We start from the raw sequence: 15,169 nt of genomic DNA, 5'->3' as shown, positions 1-15,169 counted from the left end.
GCAAAGGAGGTATCTACACATGATAAATAGGTCATTTGCTATTTATCGCAACAAAAAAAAAAACAAGATGCAAAATTTTTGTGTCAGTGCCCCTTTAAAAGCGAAATTCATGGGTTGTTAGAACTAGGAAAGGGAGTGGCTGGCAAGTGCAAAGTGGTGATGATGCCACCACGCCATGAAGGCATGCACCAGAGGATTTATGGATCAGGCTAGTTTTTCATGCCTTGCGTTGCCCCATCTGCAGTTTTTTGTATATATATATATAGAGCTGACATAAAGGTCTATGAAACTGCCATTTCTATTTCTTGTTCATAAGGGAATTGTGCTAATCATATAGCTTGTAAAAGTATATAGTTAAGGCCTAATTACACTAATAAACTTAAAAACTTGTGGTTAAGTCACCGCAAGAGGTGAAAGCTTCCCCAATGTAAAATCTACAATCAATAAAGCTGAGAGCAGCAGGATAAGGGATAGCAGCAGCAGGATGGCAGCAGCAGGATGGGGTATGCTCATGCTAAGAGTACGTTTTGGCTTTTGCCTTTAGTGAACCATTCCTGCCCGACAATTTTGTCCACTTCTTGGCTAGTTGCTTCAATTTTAAACCTATATAATGAAGCGTATCTTAACTTTTCATGTGTGTGCTTAGGTTGCTGGGCGATCTAGACACCTTGCAGCGGACAGTTTCCCAAGCATACAGTCCGTAGTAGCGTTGCTTACAAGCTGGTGGCCAGATGGCCTGTGCCGACGTCTTATGCTTTCCTCAAGCTGACCCGTCTTCCCTGTGGCAGATTCACGAGGGCCCCGAGTGGCTGTGCTTCACGGACGAGCTGCTGGGCACGGTGCACCGGCTGCAGAACTACTCGCTGTACCCGTACCTGCCGTACGTGGCGCCAGCCTTCCACAAGGTCTTCTCCGTTGTTCCCTACACCAAGATGGTCTTCCAGAACTCCTTCCTCGAGGTATATGCTGGCTGCACCTTCTGTGTGCGTGTTGTCCTTGTTAGGAGCATGCCAGTAACTACTGAGCTTGACGTAGCGTGTCTTGCCGTGCACTCGCTCCCTTCACTGAGAAACACGTCAACCCTTCCAGGTGGGCCATAGCTACCGGCGAATGTCGCTTGTGTGCCACACGCAAGCCTGGTGTCTGTGCTGGAGGGCAAGGCTGTGTTGTCTGACCTGTGTGGCATGTGAAGCCCAGCCTTGGCCAGAGATGTGCGGGCTAAGATCATTCAGAACTATTTGCTCTATTTACTGTAATCCATGTGGAGCCACGCCACACAAGGCCAAGCGAGCCTGCCTTTTCGCTCAGTTAGACGGGCGGAGCGAGGGGATGCCGACACAGTCACTGTCGCCGGACAAACCGACGCAAGCGACGACGAAGACACTGAGGTCCACTATGCACACGTGTTCGACGTGCCAGCGTCGTTGCAGGCACTTGGTGTGGTTGACCTTCTACATTGTTTTTTCGGCGCCCATGCCGGCACTGAAAATGGCATTAACGCTGTGGCCATCGCTGAAAAGGAAGTTTTTCACTTGCGATATCCGAAACAAATGAGCATCTCGGAATGTTTTCCAGATATGCCTAGCAGATAATAAAATAGCCATTGTGCGCATTGAGGTAGCAAAATATTTGTCTTCTATTCAATTTCCATCGCTTGCACGGTCGCGTAGCGGTACAGTCGACCGCGAAGCAGTTTCCTTCTTCCCATGCTTATTGTTGTGTACCCAACTGAGCATACATTGCCGTAAACTGTTATAAGTGATATAACGAAGTAATTACGGCTCCTCTTCAACTTCGTTATAACGAGGTTTGAGTGTATACTTTTTCCAAGGCTTGGTGGCAATCAACATAAAACAACGAGGAACTGCGCAGGGCCACTTGTGGGCCAGCGTGCTGGTCTATGTAACTTTTACTTGGTTATTTTGCTTGCCAGGCATCCCACTCAGAGTGTGGGGTTGCCTGGAGCAGAGCATTACAAAGGTACAGAAACTTGAAGAGGAGAAGAACTTAGCAAAGGGAAAAATATATGGCACTGATGAGCCATTCAGAGCAGCACAGCTAAGCACGGTGAGACCCCGATTATCTTACGTTTTTGGGGCTGCGTGAAAAAGTTGTATGACCAGGGTGTCGTTTGATGGTTGTGAGTAAAAACTGCAGACACCAGTAGGAGAGACCGAGGCGTGAAAGAAACGGGGGGATAGAGCAGTTAAGGAGATGTGCATCATTGGTGAAAGAGAAGCACGGCGAAATGCCAGTTTCTCAACCACGATGATGCGTGAGCCGTAGTTCATACAATGGCTGTCGCAACACCGGTGTGGGTATAGTCGCACTCAAACGATGCTCCACACGTGGCTGCCGGGTCTACGGTGCCATCGTGGGAGGCGGGCAAGGCACAAAAGCGACCGACCCAAACCTCCAAAACCTCCAAGGGGGTTTATTCCCAAAACCACCCTAGTGCTCCCGTCTTCTATGTCCTCGATGGGCCCCGGGAGCGGTTTGAGTCGTTCAGCTCCGATGCTACCAGTGGACATCGGTCAGCCCGTGCTGGAAGGGTAGAGCCGCGTCGCTCCGTTGCCCGCACACCATGATGTCCGTAGCCATTCTCCGCTCGCCGCAGCCCTTCCCTTCGCACCTTCGTGCCAGCATATCACTCGAGCTCCCTGTTCTTGTGTGCTGAAGTGGTGGTGCCATCTCACAAGGTGCAAATGAACCCCACCGTCATTGCTGCTGAAGAGCCGTGCTGTCGTCTTGGAGCACCTCAGGCACATCATTTGCTCACCGCGCACCGAGTTTGGATTGCAGGTTTCCACAATTCCCACACTGGGGGACGTATACGTGTGGTTTCTCTGTACATGATGAGTTTTTACAAAAGGATTTGATATTAGTTTCAGTGTGGTGGCTATTTGCATAACAGGCACTTGGCATTCAGTAACTGATGATTAATCCTTTCACTGTTACTCCCCAGACACCTCGTGTAAAAAATGATTGTGGGCAGGTCATGCCATTTGTCGGAAGTCACATGAACGCACAGATCGTTTCTGGTTAATTTTAGACAACAGATGGCGTGCATGCTTCTTCGCTCGCGTCGCTTCGTCTTATCTCAGCAGCATGGCCACGTTGGCCGCGGCAAGTGAGATGCAATTAAAGCTGCGAAAGGAATGTCGCTATCTCCATTTTAGCTGCCAGCTGCCACTTTGGATGGTGCGTTGTTTGAAGAATATCATACTAAAAAGTTTTCCAGAAATCTGATTCTAATTAGCAGGTATTTATTTTTGTGATTAATCCATTGTTCATTTGTTTGTATTTTGTACAACTTTATTAGATAAAGTAAGCCTAAATAAAGTGCTTACATGTCCTGCAAAGCATCATAGTGCATTACTAGCATAAAATTTTCACCAATTGAACTTGAAAAAAAAAAATGGTAGGAAGTGAGGACCAGCCATAAAGAACTGTGCAGTGAAAGGGTTACGTAATAGAGCATGTGGTGTGGGTCACACTCGGGGAATGCTCCACACACGGCAGCTATGGCTACAGTGCCGAAATAAAAGGCAGGCAAGAAGCAAGGCCAACAGACGAAAATCCTCAAGGGGGTTTATTATCCAAACCACCCAGCACTTCCTTCTTCCAGGTGTCCCTTGTTGGTTCACGTCCAGAGCCGTTTGGCTGGGCCGCAATGGGTAGACGATGTTGGTCGAGGCTAGCTGAGAAGAGCCCATTTCCCTTCGCACCTGTTCCTCTGGCCGTCGCCTCATTGAGTCCCCGGCACTGGCTTCCCGCGTCAGTTTTCACCTCTTCGAGTGATATCATGTCACTTGCCCCATTGTCCCATTGGACGACTGGGTTTCCGCGTAACCCAGGACATGATCATGAATGCGCACCTGACTGCTGAGCGAGGGGGACAATGCCCCCTTGCCAGCTGCTCGCTGGTTTCCGCGATTCCCTCTCTCTGCAAGCATTGTCGCTGCTTCTATAAAACCTTGTTTACCGTGCTTACGTAACTTCTTTTCGTGGTTGTGTGCTAAGGTCCCTCTTTCTTGAAAGGCAGTAAATGGAGTCAGCAAAGTTGGCAGAAGTGGTAGTTTGAGGGGTTAAATTTCTTCTCACTCCCATCCTTCCCAGTCCTGTCTCGTTAATATGGACCCCGTTAATATGGACACCCTGCAATATGGATGAAATTTTCGGTGACCGGTCTTTCGCCATGCAGTTCTGCCCCATTAAAATGGAAACCCGCGGTCCGGACTATGGACGGCTAAGTTGGCTTCACTGCTATACACAAGTGCATTGCTAGTGCATTGTGTCTCAAGTTTTTGTTTTTATTTTTCCATTCTTCGTTATGAATTCTGGAGGTTCCAGTTGCATACACCTATATTATATAGGGATCAGATGTGTTAACTTGACCATTTATGCATTCATACTGCAGGTATAAGGTTTCACACTGTTTCAGTGGGGTGCCTGCCAAAGAATTCTTACGCATTAAAATGATTTGGCACTGGGGATGTTCCAGGGTGTCCATGCTTGCAGAGCTGCCATACTGGTGAATCCTGTGAGCATTGTTAGTGAGTGTTGGCCTTCCACGACTGGGAGCGGTTATGTTTGCTTGTTTTTCTGTTCCAGTGTTTCCTTATCCCACTTGCAAAACTAATGGTACAACCCCATTCCGCAGTTGTGTGCACCTGCCTGCTGGCTGTGTGTATAAACCGTGGCTGGGTGTTGTGCTCTGGTCATGTGCAGTAGTGAGACACTCGCTTGCCCGTGTGTCTGTGCGTGCAGGCACGGAGCAAGCAGATGCAGCTGTCCAACATCCTGTCCTCGCTGACTGCCGAGTGGCCAGCGCAGATGCGCTGCTTCCTGACAGAGACCACCCTGCTCAGAGACGTGCTGCCCTGGCTGCTGTGCATCGTGCAGCCCGTGTTACGGCCGGTAGGTGGCACGCTGTACGCCAGGGCAGCCGCATTTGCGTCTTTAAGCGGGCGGCACTGAATGGAGAGAGTTGCAAGCAGTGTCTAACTTGTTTAGGTGAAAACCTTAAGTGTCCCATTGTGTGAAAAAAAAAAAAACGTTTTTGTTGCTGCCCAGTACAGAGGATGACCACCACTGTAAAGAGTTAATAAAAAACACCCCTGAGTTCGTATGACAATCAAACCTATGTCTGCATAGCAAGCACCGAGTACATAATTACTGCACTACCGCAGCTTGTTGCCAGCAATGGAGCAATAGTTAGCTTAGTGTGTGTAGTACTGACGTTATATCGTGTGACAGGTAATGTGAGGCATGTGAGTAGAGCAGGTGCTCCCCAGCCAGAAAGAACGCTGGTTATGGGTGCCTGTCGAAGTGATTCGCGCCAAAAGATGAAGGAGCAGCAGTGAAAAGAAGGACACAAACAGGATGTAGCTGTAAAGAAGTTTCATAGGTATTGCCAGGGGGCGCCATAATGCTTTCGCCTTCAAAGCACATAAGCAGGGTGAAGTGCTTCGAGAAATTTTTTTCGTCCTAACATATTTGTTCAGAGTTCTGACTTACAAGGTGTGACCCGTGTTCTTTGGAGCCTCTGTTCTGAAGTTTTATACTAAGGCTTAGTAATTGAGTGCACAGAGTGGCTCAGAACGAGTGAACATTTAGAACATTTAGAAATTTGGAACATTTGCAAAAGGCAAGTACTGCTATTGGATGCGACATAAGTCATTTAGTAAGGAAATAGAGCTCATAGAAGTTCTCCACAGTGAGTATGTATTGTGTCAGGAAACTCTGGGTGTGGGCAGAAGGAAAAGTTTTAGTAGTACAGTGGAACCCCGATAATACGACTTTTAAAGGACCTCGCGGAAGCATCGTATGACCGTGGTGTCATATGATCTAGGTATGGGTAAATGTCACCCTAGTAGGCAGTCTCACACGACAAGTGGACTAAGGACCTATTTAAACTACTATATTCAGTGCGTTCTAGCGTAATTTGCTAACCTTAAGCTAAAATGCCTAGTTTCTAAAAAAAAAAAAAAACACTTTTTTTGTGTCCCCTCCCCTCCATGGTGTCCGCACTAGCCTGCCAGCCCTGCGCCTCGCGCATACGAGATAAGTTGGAAAGGCCGATGCAGTAGAGCAACTTGAGAGGGGAAATGGCAGGAGTGTGAAACTACCAAGGCCAAGTGAAATTAGCAATACAGTAGAATCTCGATGATACGATTCTGGGTGATACGAATTTCGGGATGATACGAATTTCTGAAAAGTCCCGGCAAAATTGCATTGTTTGCAATGGGAAAAATTTCGGCTGTTACGAACGGACCTGTGCGGCCCGGCGGATGATACGAACGAGCCAGCGAGGCGCCCGACTGCCAAACAAGCAAGTGACGGCTCTCTCTCCCCATTGGTCACTCTTTTTTCTCCAGAAACGGCCGGGCTGTTGTTTTCTGCTCGCGAAAACGCGCCCCGCACGCCCCATGCGCGCCGTGAAACCTCTCGCACGCTGCGCGCGCCGCGGCCGGCGGCGGCAACATGGCGGCGGCTTCGGCCGTGAAGTGGCACGGCCGCTTGAGCGACTGCTTCTAGCCGCTCTTTAAAATGCCGCTCAAGGCAGACACGAAGTTTCTTGTGCAGTAAAGGAGCTGATCACGTTGGCGAAAACGGTACTATAAAACACCATCCGCGCCGCTAGTGAAAGCGCCCATAAAATATCTGCCGGAGTGCTAAGCCTAAACATCTCGGGCGGAGCCAGCGGGCTGTCTCGAGCGTTTCGCAAGTCGTCAGCGTCTTTTTCTGACCGAGGTAGGAGATACCGCGGGCGCGAAATCGTCAATGCGGCCTTGAAAATACAGCGCGCGCAAAGCCGAGGCGTGCGAATCGCGTGCAAAAAAGCACCATGCGGTTCACGCTTGACTGTTGCGGCGTGTAGCGAGCTTGGACACTGGGAGTGAGGAGACAAGCGCGAAGCTAGGCGAAGCGTTACGCGCGCCAGAAAGGACTGCTTTGTGACGTGGGGGTTTAAAAAAAGCAGAAAAAATCACAGATTTGTTCACGCGAAAGTAAGAAAAGAAATAAACGAAAACTTTTTTCAGTGCTCAATTTTTTGGTCTGTGTTGGTTCATACGAATTTCGGATGATACGAATATTTTTTGCGGTCCCGCGAGATTCGTATCATCGAGATTCTACTGTAGTATGAGGCGGTGATGGAAAAAAAGGTAGGAGAGCAGGAAAAGCAGAAAGCAGAGGGGGGGGGAAGGGGGGGGGTTGAGGAGAGCTCCGTTAAAGGAAGAAACTTGGACCGAGTGGGCAAGGAAAGCGAGTGTTTGGTCGTCGCCGTGGAGTTGCGTTGTATGTGTTTTAACGTTCGTCGGCTCAATGGGAGCTTCGAATTCGTGGTCTGCCGGCCACCTGGACTTTGACTTCTTGCGGTTGGTGCATTGGCGTTCTGCTGCTGCGTGGGGCCGCCGAAGGCTAACTCTTGCCCCTCAATACCCGCCGGCTTGCTTGCATCTGTTCAGCTAGTGGTCTAGCCCGCCTACGGGCCTTTGCACCAGAAGCAGTGTCAAATGGGGGTTAAGAATAAAGAAAGGTCAGGATGAGGCAGCACAGCGATGTAAAAGGTGGGAAAAATACCAGTTTATCCTCATTAGGGTTTGACGTGTGAAGCGGACCGCGTGCACCCGAGCATTGTATAATTGGGGTTTTTAAGAGGAGTGTCAGTGTCAGTGCAGTGGCCTCATAACAAGTCCAGCACCAGCATCAACCAACAAGGGACGTAATCTTTATTCCCAAATTGCGCAAAGCCAGTCATCGACGAGGTGACTGTTCATCCAGGGATTATCTTCCGACCGCATAACAATCCCTGGTGGCAATGGTGTACTTGGTTGCCTCTGCCGCTTGAAGATAACATACGAACCGTCAGCCAAAGTGCACATTACTGTGTAGCGCAACTTGGTGTTTCCGCCAGTCAGCATGCTAACAGATTTTGAGCCCTTTTTTTTCGAGTCGTGTCCATAGGCATCTCGAAATACGCTTGTGTTTGGTCGGCATTTCCCACGTGAGAGAGCAAGTAGTTGTGCTGCTTCCTAAGCCTGATGACGTAACGTTGGAAGTTCAACCGTTTCTCTTCGTAGGCATTGGATAGCCACTGGCATATGGCAGTTCGCCGCCGCATTGAAAATCCATGCTTGGCCATGAACTGCTGGAACCATCCACAGCTCGCACAAAACTCGCGTGGGACATTCATCTCCCGGGCCAACCTAAGGGCTTCCGTCTAGTGCCATCTCTGTTGACACTGTGTGGCCACAACTTCGCCGCTCCTCAATGAATCTGGCAAGGTGCATCTCAAGAAGGGGCTACGCGGCGGCCTTCGGACTGCGAAATGCTCGCGTGTCCCTGTGCGTACTTTTGAGAGAGGCTTTTTTTCTTCCGCCAATCGTGAATGCAGGTCTCGTCGACGGCGTGCTTTCTCACAGCAACTCTGTTGCCAATTTCCTCTGCAGCGACTACAATATTAAGTTTCTCTTTCGCTGCAAAAGATTGCCACTGAGACCCTCTCATGGTGCCTAAACAACGCTGGCCAACTGTGCAAACTGGCCGCGCCTGACTTGAGGCCCAACAACATTGAACAAAGCGCACGCAAACCAAAGCAACAGGCACCATTAACCAGACAAAGCATGCAAGAAGCCTGAATGAACAGGTTATGGATGCGGATCTGTCTATGGCCTGTGTTGCCTCTTATTGGCTTTGCACCAGTCGATGTTGATGGGGATGCGGACTCTGCAACGCAGGTCGCGCGTTGCCGTGAAGCCAACCCCTGCTTCTAGAATATTTGCAGACAACTCGCACCCACACTTTTAAAACACATTTTTTTCAATTTGTGGTGCGGGTTATATGTGCCAAAATACAGTAAATTGAAAGGACAATGTGATGCGGATTCGTTCTACATTTGCGAAGAAGGCTCATTCGGTTAATTTGCGTCTATAAACCGGTGCAAGTGTATCTTGCTTGCTGTCTTTAACATGTGTGCATCAGACACTGTGTAATGTGCTGCTTATAAAGTGTTGCCAATTATGTTTCTGGGGGTGTGTGCTACTCTATGGGTATGGTACGCTGGGCTAGGCTTCAGAGTATGCCCACAAATTTCTTGTGGTCTAATTTATTGGGTGGTTGATCGATTGTTAGATGGAAATTGTCGATTGACCAAAATGACTGAGTTGATTAGATGTTTTATAAAGCGTTCTCCAACACACCGCCGCAGGTATATGTTGCTCTGTGAGTACTGTTGCGACGTTGTCATCCCACCGCTGACAACCCGTTGCTGCATACGGGAAGGCGTACCCAAGCCGAGCTCCGTCGCCTCCGACATGCGTGTGGTAGCGTGGTGAAGCGAGCGGCCAGCCAATGTTGCTGCCTCAACAAAGACCAGAAGCTGAAGGCAAACTTAACTCGTTTACTTCATGGCAAGAGATGGCCGAAGTCAGACAAGAACAATGCCCCAACGGGCGAGCTTACAGTACAGGACTCGAACAGAGTGACAGCATTGATTCACTGCTCAAACAGGAATGAACTACAGCACTTGGGGGGGTCTTATTTATACCCAAAGTGCTAACGGTCAAAATAAGCGTCCCCTCTAGATTGTTCACACGACACAAACGGCACAGACACACACAACACTCTTTCCAGAGTTCGTGAGCAGTTGGTAGTAGTGGTGCACGCTGAGTCCGAGAGAGGGGAGAGAGGAGGTCTCCGCAGCGGCTTCTGCGTCCTTTGGATAAGTCCCTGCGTGTTGCGTCGGCAGCCACCGAAGTTTGATCATGCCGATAGCGAGGCGCCTGCAATCCAGACGTGTAGCAGCTTGTTTGAATCGGTCAGGTGCAAGTGTGTGTCACCGACAGAAAGGGCCTGCTTGAAAGGTGCACGTAGTGGAGGCTTCGCCACACAGCCGAGGAGCGTTGAACAAAGCCCTGTGGCGGGCTGATTCGTAACAATATGTAACACTGTGCTAGGTTTCAGAGTATGCACACAGACTTCAGAGTGCTTGCACAAATTTCACGAAAAAAACACAAAAAAACAATGCCCTTGAGGGGAGCACACCCGGTGAACCTAATAAGAGCAGAACTCATTCATATGTGCCCTTATGTATTGTGATATCCAATATATGTTGTTGTAGGCTGCTGCCAAGTTCGGGGTTGCTCACTGTATTCCCTGCAAAGTTGTCTCTGTGCACCAAGTATAGACGCTTATGTGACACGCATTGTCACATGCTGTATTCTTCTGATCATGTTGCCACATAGCAGCGGACATCATAATGCCAGAACCCATATATGACATCAGTTTTGTTAGTTTTCAGATTTCACTGTGTCAGATTTGCAGGCATAGATTGTATGTGAATATGAGTGATTTTTCTTGCCAACCTTTGGCACGTTTCCTACCCACTTCTTTTTTCTCTTTTTTTCCCCCCCACTCTGCCACCTTTCAAAGATCAGCTGCACCTACCTATGAAAGGCAAAAAATGAAAAAAAAAAAAGAACTTCCAGGAGAATGACAGCTGTTAATTCGCCTTCCTTTTAGGAGGGACTGCACTTTTGTTCCTTTCTGATTTATCCTTCTTTGAGGTCGAAGTTGCGGCTCAAGAGTCTATGTAATTTGTTCTTGCTGCAGTTTGTGAATGCGAAATCAGCGTTTTTTAAGTTTTTATTTTGTCACAGGGCTCAAAATGTAACGACCAGAGGTGGTGTATGCTGAGGTTTGAAGCTTGAATAATAGGCATGTCCAGATAATTCGAGAGTTATTCGTATGATTAATTTTACACGGGGTTTACTTTTATTTCACTTTGTAGGGCTGTACTGTGAGCACTTCTATGAGACTGTCAATTATGTTTTCAGGCCCAGAAGTGGTTTCGTTAGTGTGTTGCTTGTCCTGGTTTAGCAATGTTGTGCTGCTGTTAATATTACCACCAACAGACAAGGATGTGGGAGGGATGGGACAGGCAGCAACTCCAAACTTTATTCAGATAACCTATGGGGTTTTAAATACAACAGCAGACCGAACAAAATGCACGAAGTTTGGAGGCACAAAACTCACCTACCGTATTTTCCGGTATAAGTTGCACCTTCATATACGTCGCACCCCCCTCAAAATGACAGTTTTTCCAAAAAAAACGTATATAAGTCGCACCGGTGTATAAGACGCACTGGTGTACAAGACGCACTTGTTAATTAGGTAAACTCATAATGAATCAGATCGTCAGAAAGTACGGCGAAAGTACACGGTTGCGGCGGCCGCCGCCTATGAACGCATCCCCGGTAAGGGGGATGCGTTCACGTTATATGCACGCGACACGTGCGTATACCGTCCAAAGTCTAGACAGAACTAACTTCTCAAAAATGGTTTATTGATACACCCAGATTGCATGTACCTACAGACGGCGTTTAGGCAAAACCATCGAAGTCTTCGTCCTCTGACTCGCTAACAAATAATTCGGCAACTTCAAGTGGGAGTTCCGCCGGCGTATCGCTGTCGTACTTCGACTCACTGATGTCTTCTTTGCCAACATCGTCACCACTGGGGGCCGCATCACTCCAGCCTTTATGAACCTGGCTACAACTGTTTTTGTAGAAATGGAGTCCCAAGAGTCGGAGGCCCATTTGGCCACCTCTCCAAACGCCGCGCGTCTATGGTGGCTACTAGCCACCATTGCGCGTCTCTTGCGTACTGTCGTAAATCAGTGCAATAAAGGTGTCACGGCGGACGGAAGTGACACGACGGAAGCGGCCCGAAAATCGAAACTTATCAGCAAGCTGTCATTTGAAATATTAGCGGCACATTTACCTTTTACCTCCTTCAGAGTAAATATCTGTAATAATTTATAAGCTGCATTTTGTTTTTGCAACTTAGTTTGATGTTACTTTGAATTTATTCTGAACGGTAGTTACTGTGCATGGCAGGAAGTGGCACGCGGTTGTCGCAGACCATTATCATTGTTTTTGACTAGAAAAAGCTGCAAATTCTTTGGTTTAACGTCCCCAAGCGACATATGGGCTATATGAGAAACGCCGTAGCGGTGGGCTTCGGATTCATTTACTGTGTCTCTTAACGTGCGCTGGCCACGCGCGGCCGCCGCGAACCGGATTTATTCCATATATAAGTCGCACCGGTAGACAAGACGCACCAACGAAAATTTCAGAAAAAAAACGCAACTTATACACCGGGAAATACTGTAATTGCTTTCTAAAAGCAACTTTAATTTTTCATGCAGAGATAGCAAGCTTTCTAGAAGTGATTAGGTAAATTTCATTCTCCAAAGCTCACACATTTTACGTGTCAGCTGTTGTATTTGAAAGCATGTAGGTTACCTCAATGAAATAGATGGCAGCTAGTGCCTGCCCTGGTACCATGTAGCCCAGTAATGTGTCTTTCTAAATTTTTAGCTTGGAGTTTCCTTTGCAGTTATTTCTTGCAGTTTGTGCAATGTATGTTACATAGTATTTGTTAATAACCTCTTCGCATTGCATTAACAAATTTTTTATTTCTAAGGGGTGCATTACCATGTTTTGCATGGGCTCCAAAAACTACCAGTGCTGCTACAAACTAGCATGTCTCCTGCCGCGAGACCTGCTGCAAAATGTGAAATGCCATCACTGAAAATGCTACAGTGTAAACTATTCTTACTGGCAGGAGTGTTTGACTCAGTAGATCACCTGTTTCATATCAGGAATATCCACCCAAGGTGCTGTGGGGAGAAAGAGGACAGTCATTGTAGCTGTTGCCTCCTCAAAACAAAAATCTGGCTACACCACTCGTGTCAACATCGAATACTACTACGGGTGCTTTCTTCAAAGGCTCGATTGTTTCCCACAGAGCAGCATCTTTACTGTTTCGAGAGTTGATTTTGCCAGCTTCTCATCAGTTCCACTGCTGGACAGCCATGCTTTTATATCATTTTTATGTTTGGCACATCAATGGCAGGATCAATCATTGAATGCATGAAAATTGCTGGAGAGCTCTTTTAAATGATTAGCAACAGACGACATTGCCTGCAATTAGTGGAGACTGTTCAGTAAAGTTTTAGTGAAAAGTTGCTTTCAAGAAAAAAAAAAAGCACCCCAACACACAGTGGTACTAATGACTTCGGCTCATTGGTTTGAATGGACTATCTAATAACGGTTTTTGAGAGTTCATAAATGCCTGTCGTGCTTCTGGTAGTTGGCATTGCAGGAATAATTGCCACTGGCACAATGATAATTGTGTTCCAGTTGATTTCGGCTGTAGCGGTAGTGTGTGCACGCTCTTCTCCAGGTGAATGCCCAGCTGTTCAGCAAGGAAGAGCGCCAGCAGTTGCAGCAGGTGATTGCAGTGATGTCCTTGTTTGCCATCACGTACCAGCAGACGAGAAACGCCGACGGTGTCTACCAGTACGCCCTCGAGCCGTGAGTGTCGTCATGGCGCTGTGGGGTCAAAAACTGAGGATCGTGATGTTAAGTCCACCAGCTTGCACAGCCACAATGCTTTGAAAAATGTGGGCGACAATTTCTGTGCATTACCTGGGGAAATTTTTTACGCTTTGAAGTCACATAGGGTACTTACTCACAGCTGCTGATCGAAGAAAGGTGTAAACAACTCCCAAGATATCAACTTGCACAGCGTTACCTGAATTGAACGTGACTGATGGTTCTAAGGAGGAGCCCCCTTCAATGCAGGAAAGTAATTCACCAAAATTTGTTTAGTTTTTCGTGGGTGCAGCAAAATTTTTGCCATGTTATTCAGCAGCAGACCACACAGGTAGATATTTCATTATTTTCCATGTGCAAGAAAATGATGAAACTAGCTTGTGCTCATGCATATTTGGGGACAACAAAGCATATTTGGCAGGTGTACCATTGCAGATATTTTGCGCCAACCTTAATACCTAGGGATTTATACAAATCAGGAATGTTCTTCTCCGGAAGTTTCCGGGAGAGGGCAGTTTATAGGCGTGTGGGGATTATATAGTGACATGACTTGTAGAGCAAAAAATGCAGTAGTTGAGCAGGATTTGTGATGTACAGGATGGAGTGTAGATGTATTGCAGCATAAAGGATAAATACCAAGTGAGACTGATATCCATTTGGAGGGACAACATCTTTGGAGAAGTGGGTAATGCCAGCTGAGGGCACACGGTTGGAGTGACTGGGTTACTGAAAAATACCTCCAAGCAGTTGTTGAAGGATGGTGGTAGGGGTGATAACAGGGCATTTGGTGTGTGTTCTACACCCCTAGGTAGCACCTCTTGTGGGAAGTTGAAGCTTTTTGCACGCAAAACCCAAAATTTGAACCGTTGCCTGTACGGAAAGCTTAATAGAGGCACCAATTAAGCATGGCAGCAGTTGGTTGCATCGCAAATATGCCAAGGAGAATATGAATTGCAGGTTTGTTTTGCCTTTACGACTTCCCTGCATTTCTGCTCTAGCTGTTTGGGATTTTCGAATTCATCAGCCACACACATAAGCATAAATAATGGTGAAAATTAATGTTGTCATTTATGTCTCTCGAAAGTTCATTTTTAGCCATGTATTTATTAAACGTCATTATTAAGGTTCTAGTAATGCTCTTCACATATTAAGAGTACTAGTACAGTGAAACCTCGATGTAAAAAACTCCAGTGTAATGAAACCCCCGATGTAATGAACCAGGTAATTTTTTTTAACTTCAAGTGTATGCACACCATGTATTTTCACCCTCTGTGTAATGAAGTCCCGTTTGCTGCAATTTCAATGTAAGGAAGTTTAATGGACAACTGGGCACAAAATTTTGGTTATAGAAGTAGATTTTCGGAGACACAAGCGCCGAAACGGGGTCTCGATAAAACAACGCGAACGGTGACACGGGCCGCCCAGTGCCGCGATGCAGCTAGACACAGAGTCTGTGAGCGAGCTGCTTGCCTACAAACTGCGTATGGCGCCGCCGCCGCCACATGCCCCCACTTTGTCCTTCGTTTGAGTTCACTCATGCTTGTTGGGTTCTATTGTTCCAACAAGTGCGCGGCAAAGCATCTGAGGGTCTTAAAGGGACACTGAAGTGAATTTGTCAAGCTCCCGTTTTTGCTTGCACTGTGTAGACTGGCTCAAATTAACCCACTATTCATCGTTTATCCGGTTGACAAATCGGTAATTATTTTACAAAGCGCGAAAGAAGAAAAACTACTATGCGCGGTTTGCGGCGGCCGCACCAACTA

General features: G+C 47.3%; 1 protein-coding gene across 1 annotated transcript in view; it reads left to right on the top strand.

Moving 5' to 3' along the window:
* Cutlet (chromosome transmission fidelity protein 18 homolog) overlaps nt 1-15,169 on the top strand; it is a 124,531-nt gene that overhangs the window by 91,583 nt on the left and 17,779 nt on the right. The window contains exons 16-18 of the mRNA XM_077674142.1: nt 789-959; nt 4,771-4,920; nt 13,255-13,385. Of these exons, the coding sequence (XP_077530268.1) occupies nt 789-959; nt 4,771-4,920; nt 13,255-13,385 (452 nt within the window). The remainder of the gene's footprint in view (nt 1-788; nt 960-4,770; nt 4,921-13,254; nt 13,386-15,169) is intronic.

Source organism: Haemaphysalis longicornis, unplaced genomic scaffold, assembly GCF_048455015.1.
Source record: "Haemaphysalis longicornis isolate Haplotype H1 unplaced genomic scaffold, Haemaphysalis longicornis Haplotype H1 scaffold_1, whole genome shotgun sequence".
In the NCBI taxonomy this organism is placed as follows: Eukaryota; Metazoa; Arthropoda; class Arachnida; order Ixodida; family Ixodidae; genus Haemaphysalis; species Haemaphysalis longicornis.
This window is presented reverse-complemented; position numbering and strand designations above follow the sequence as displayed.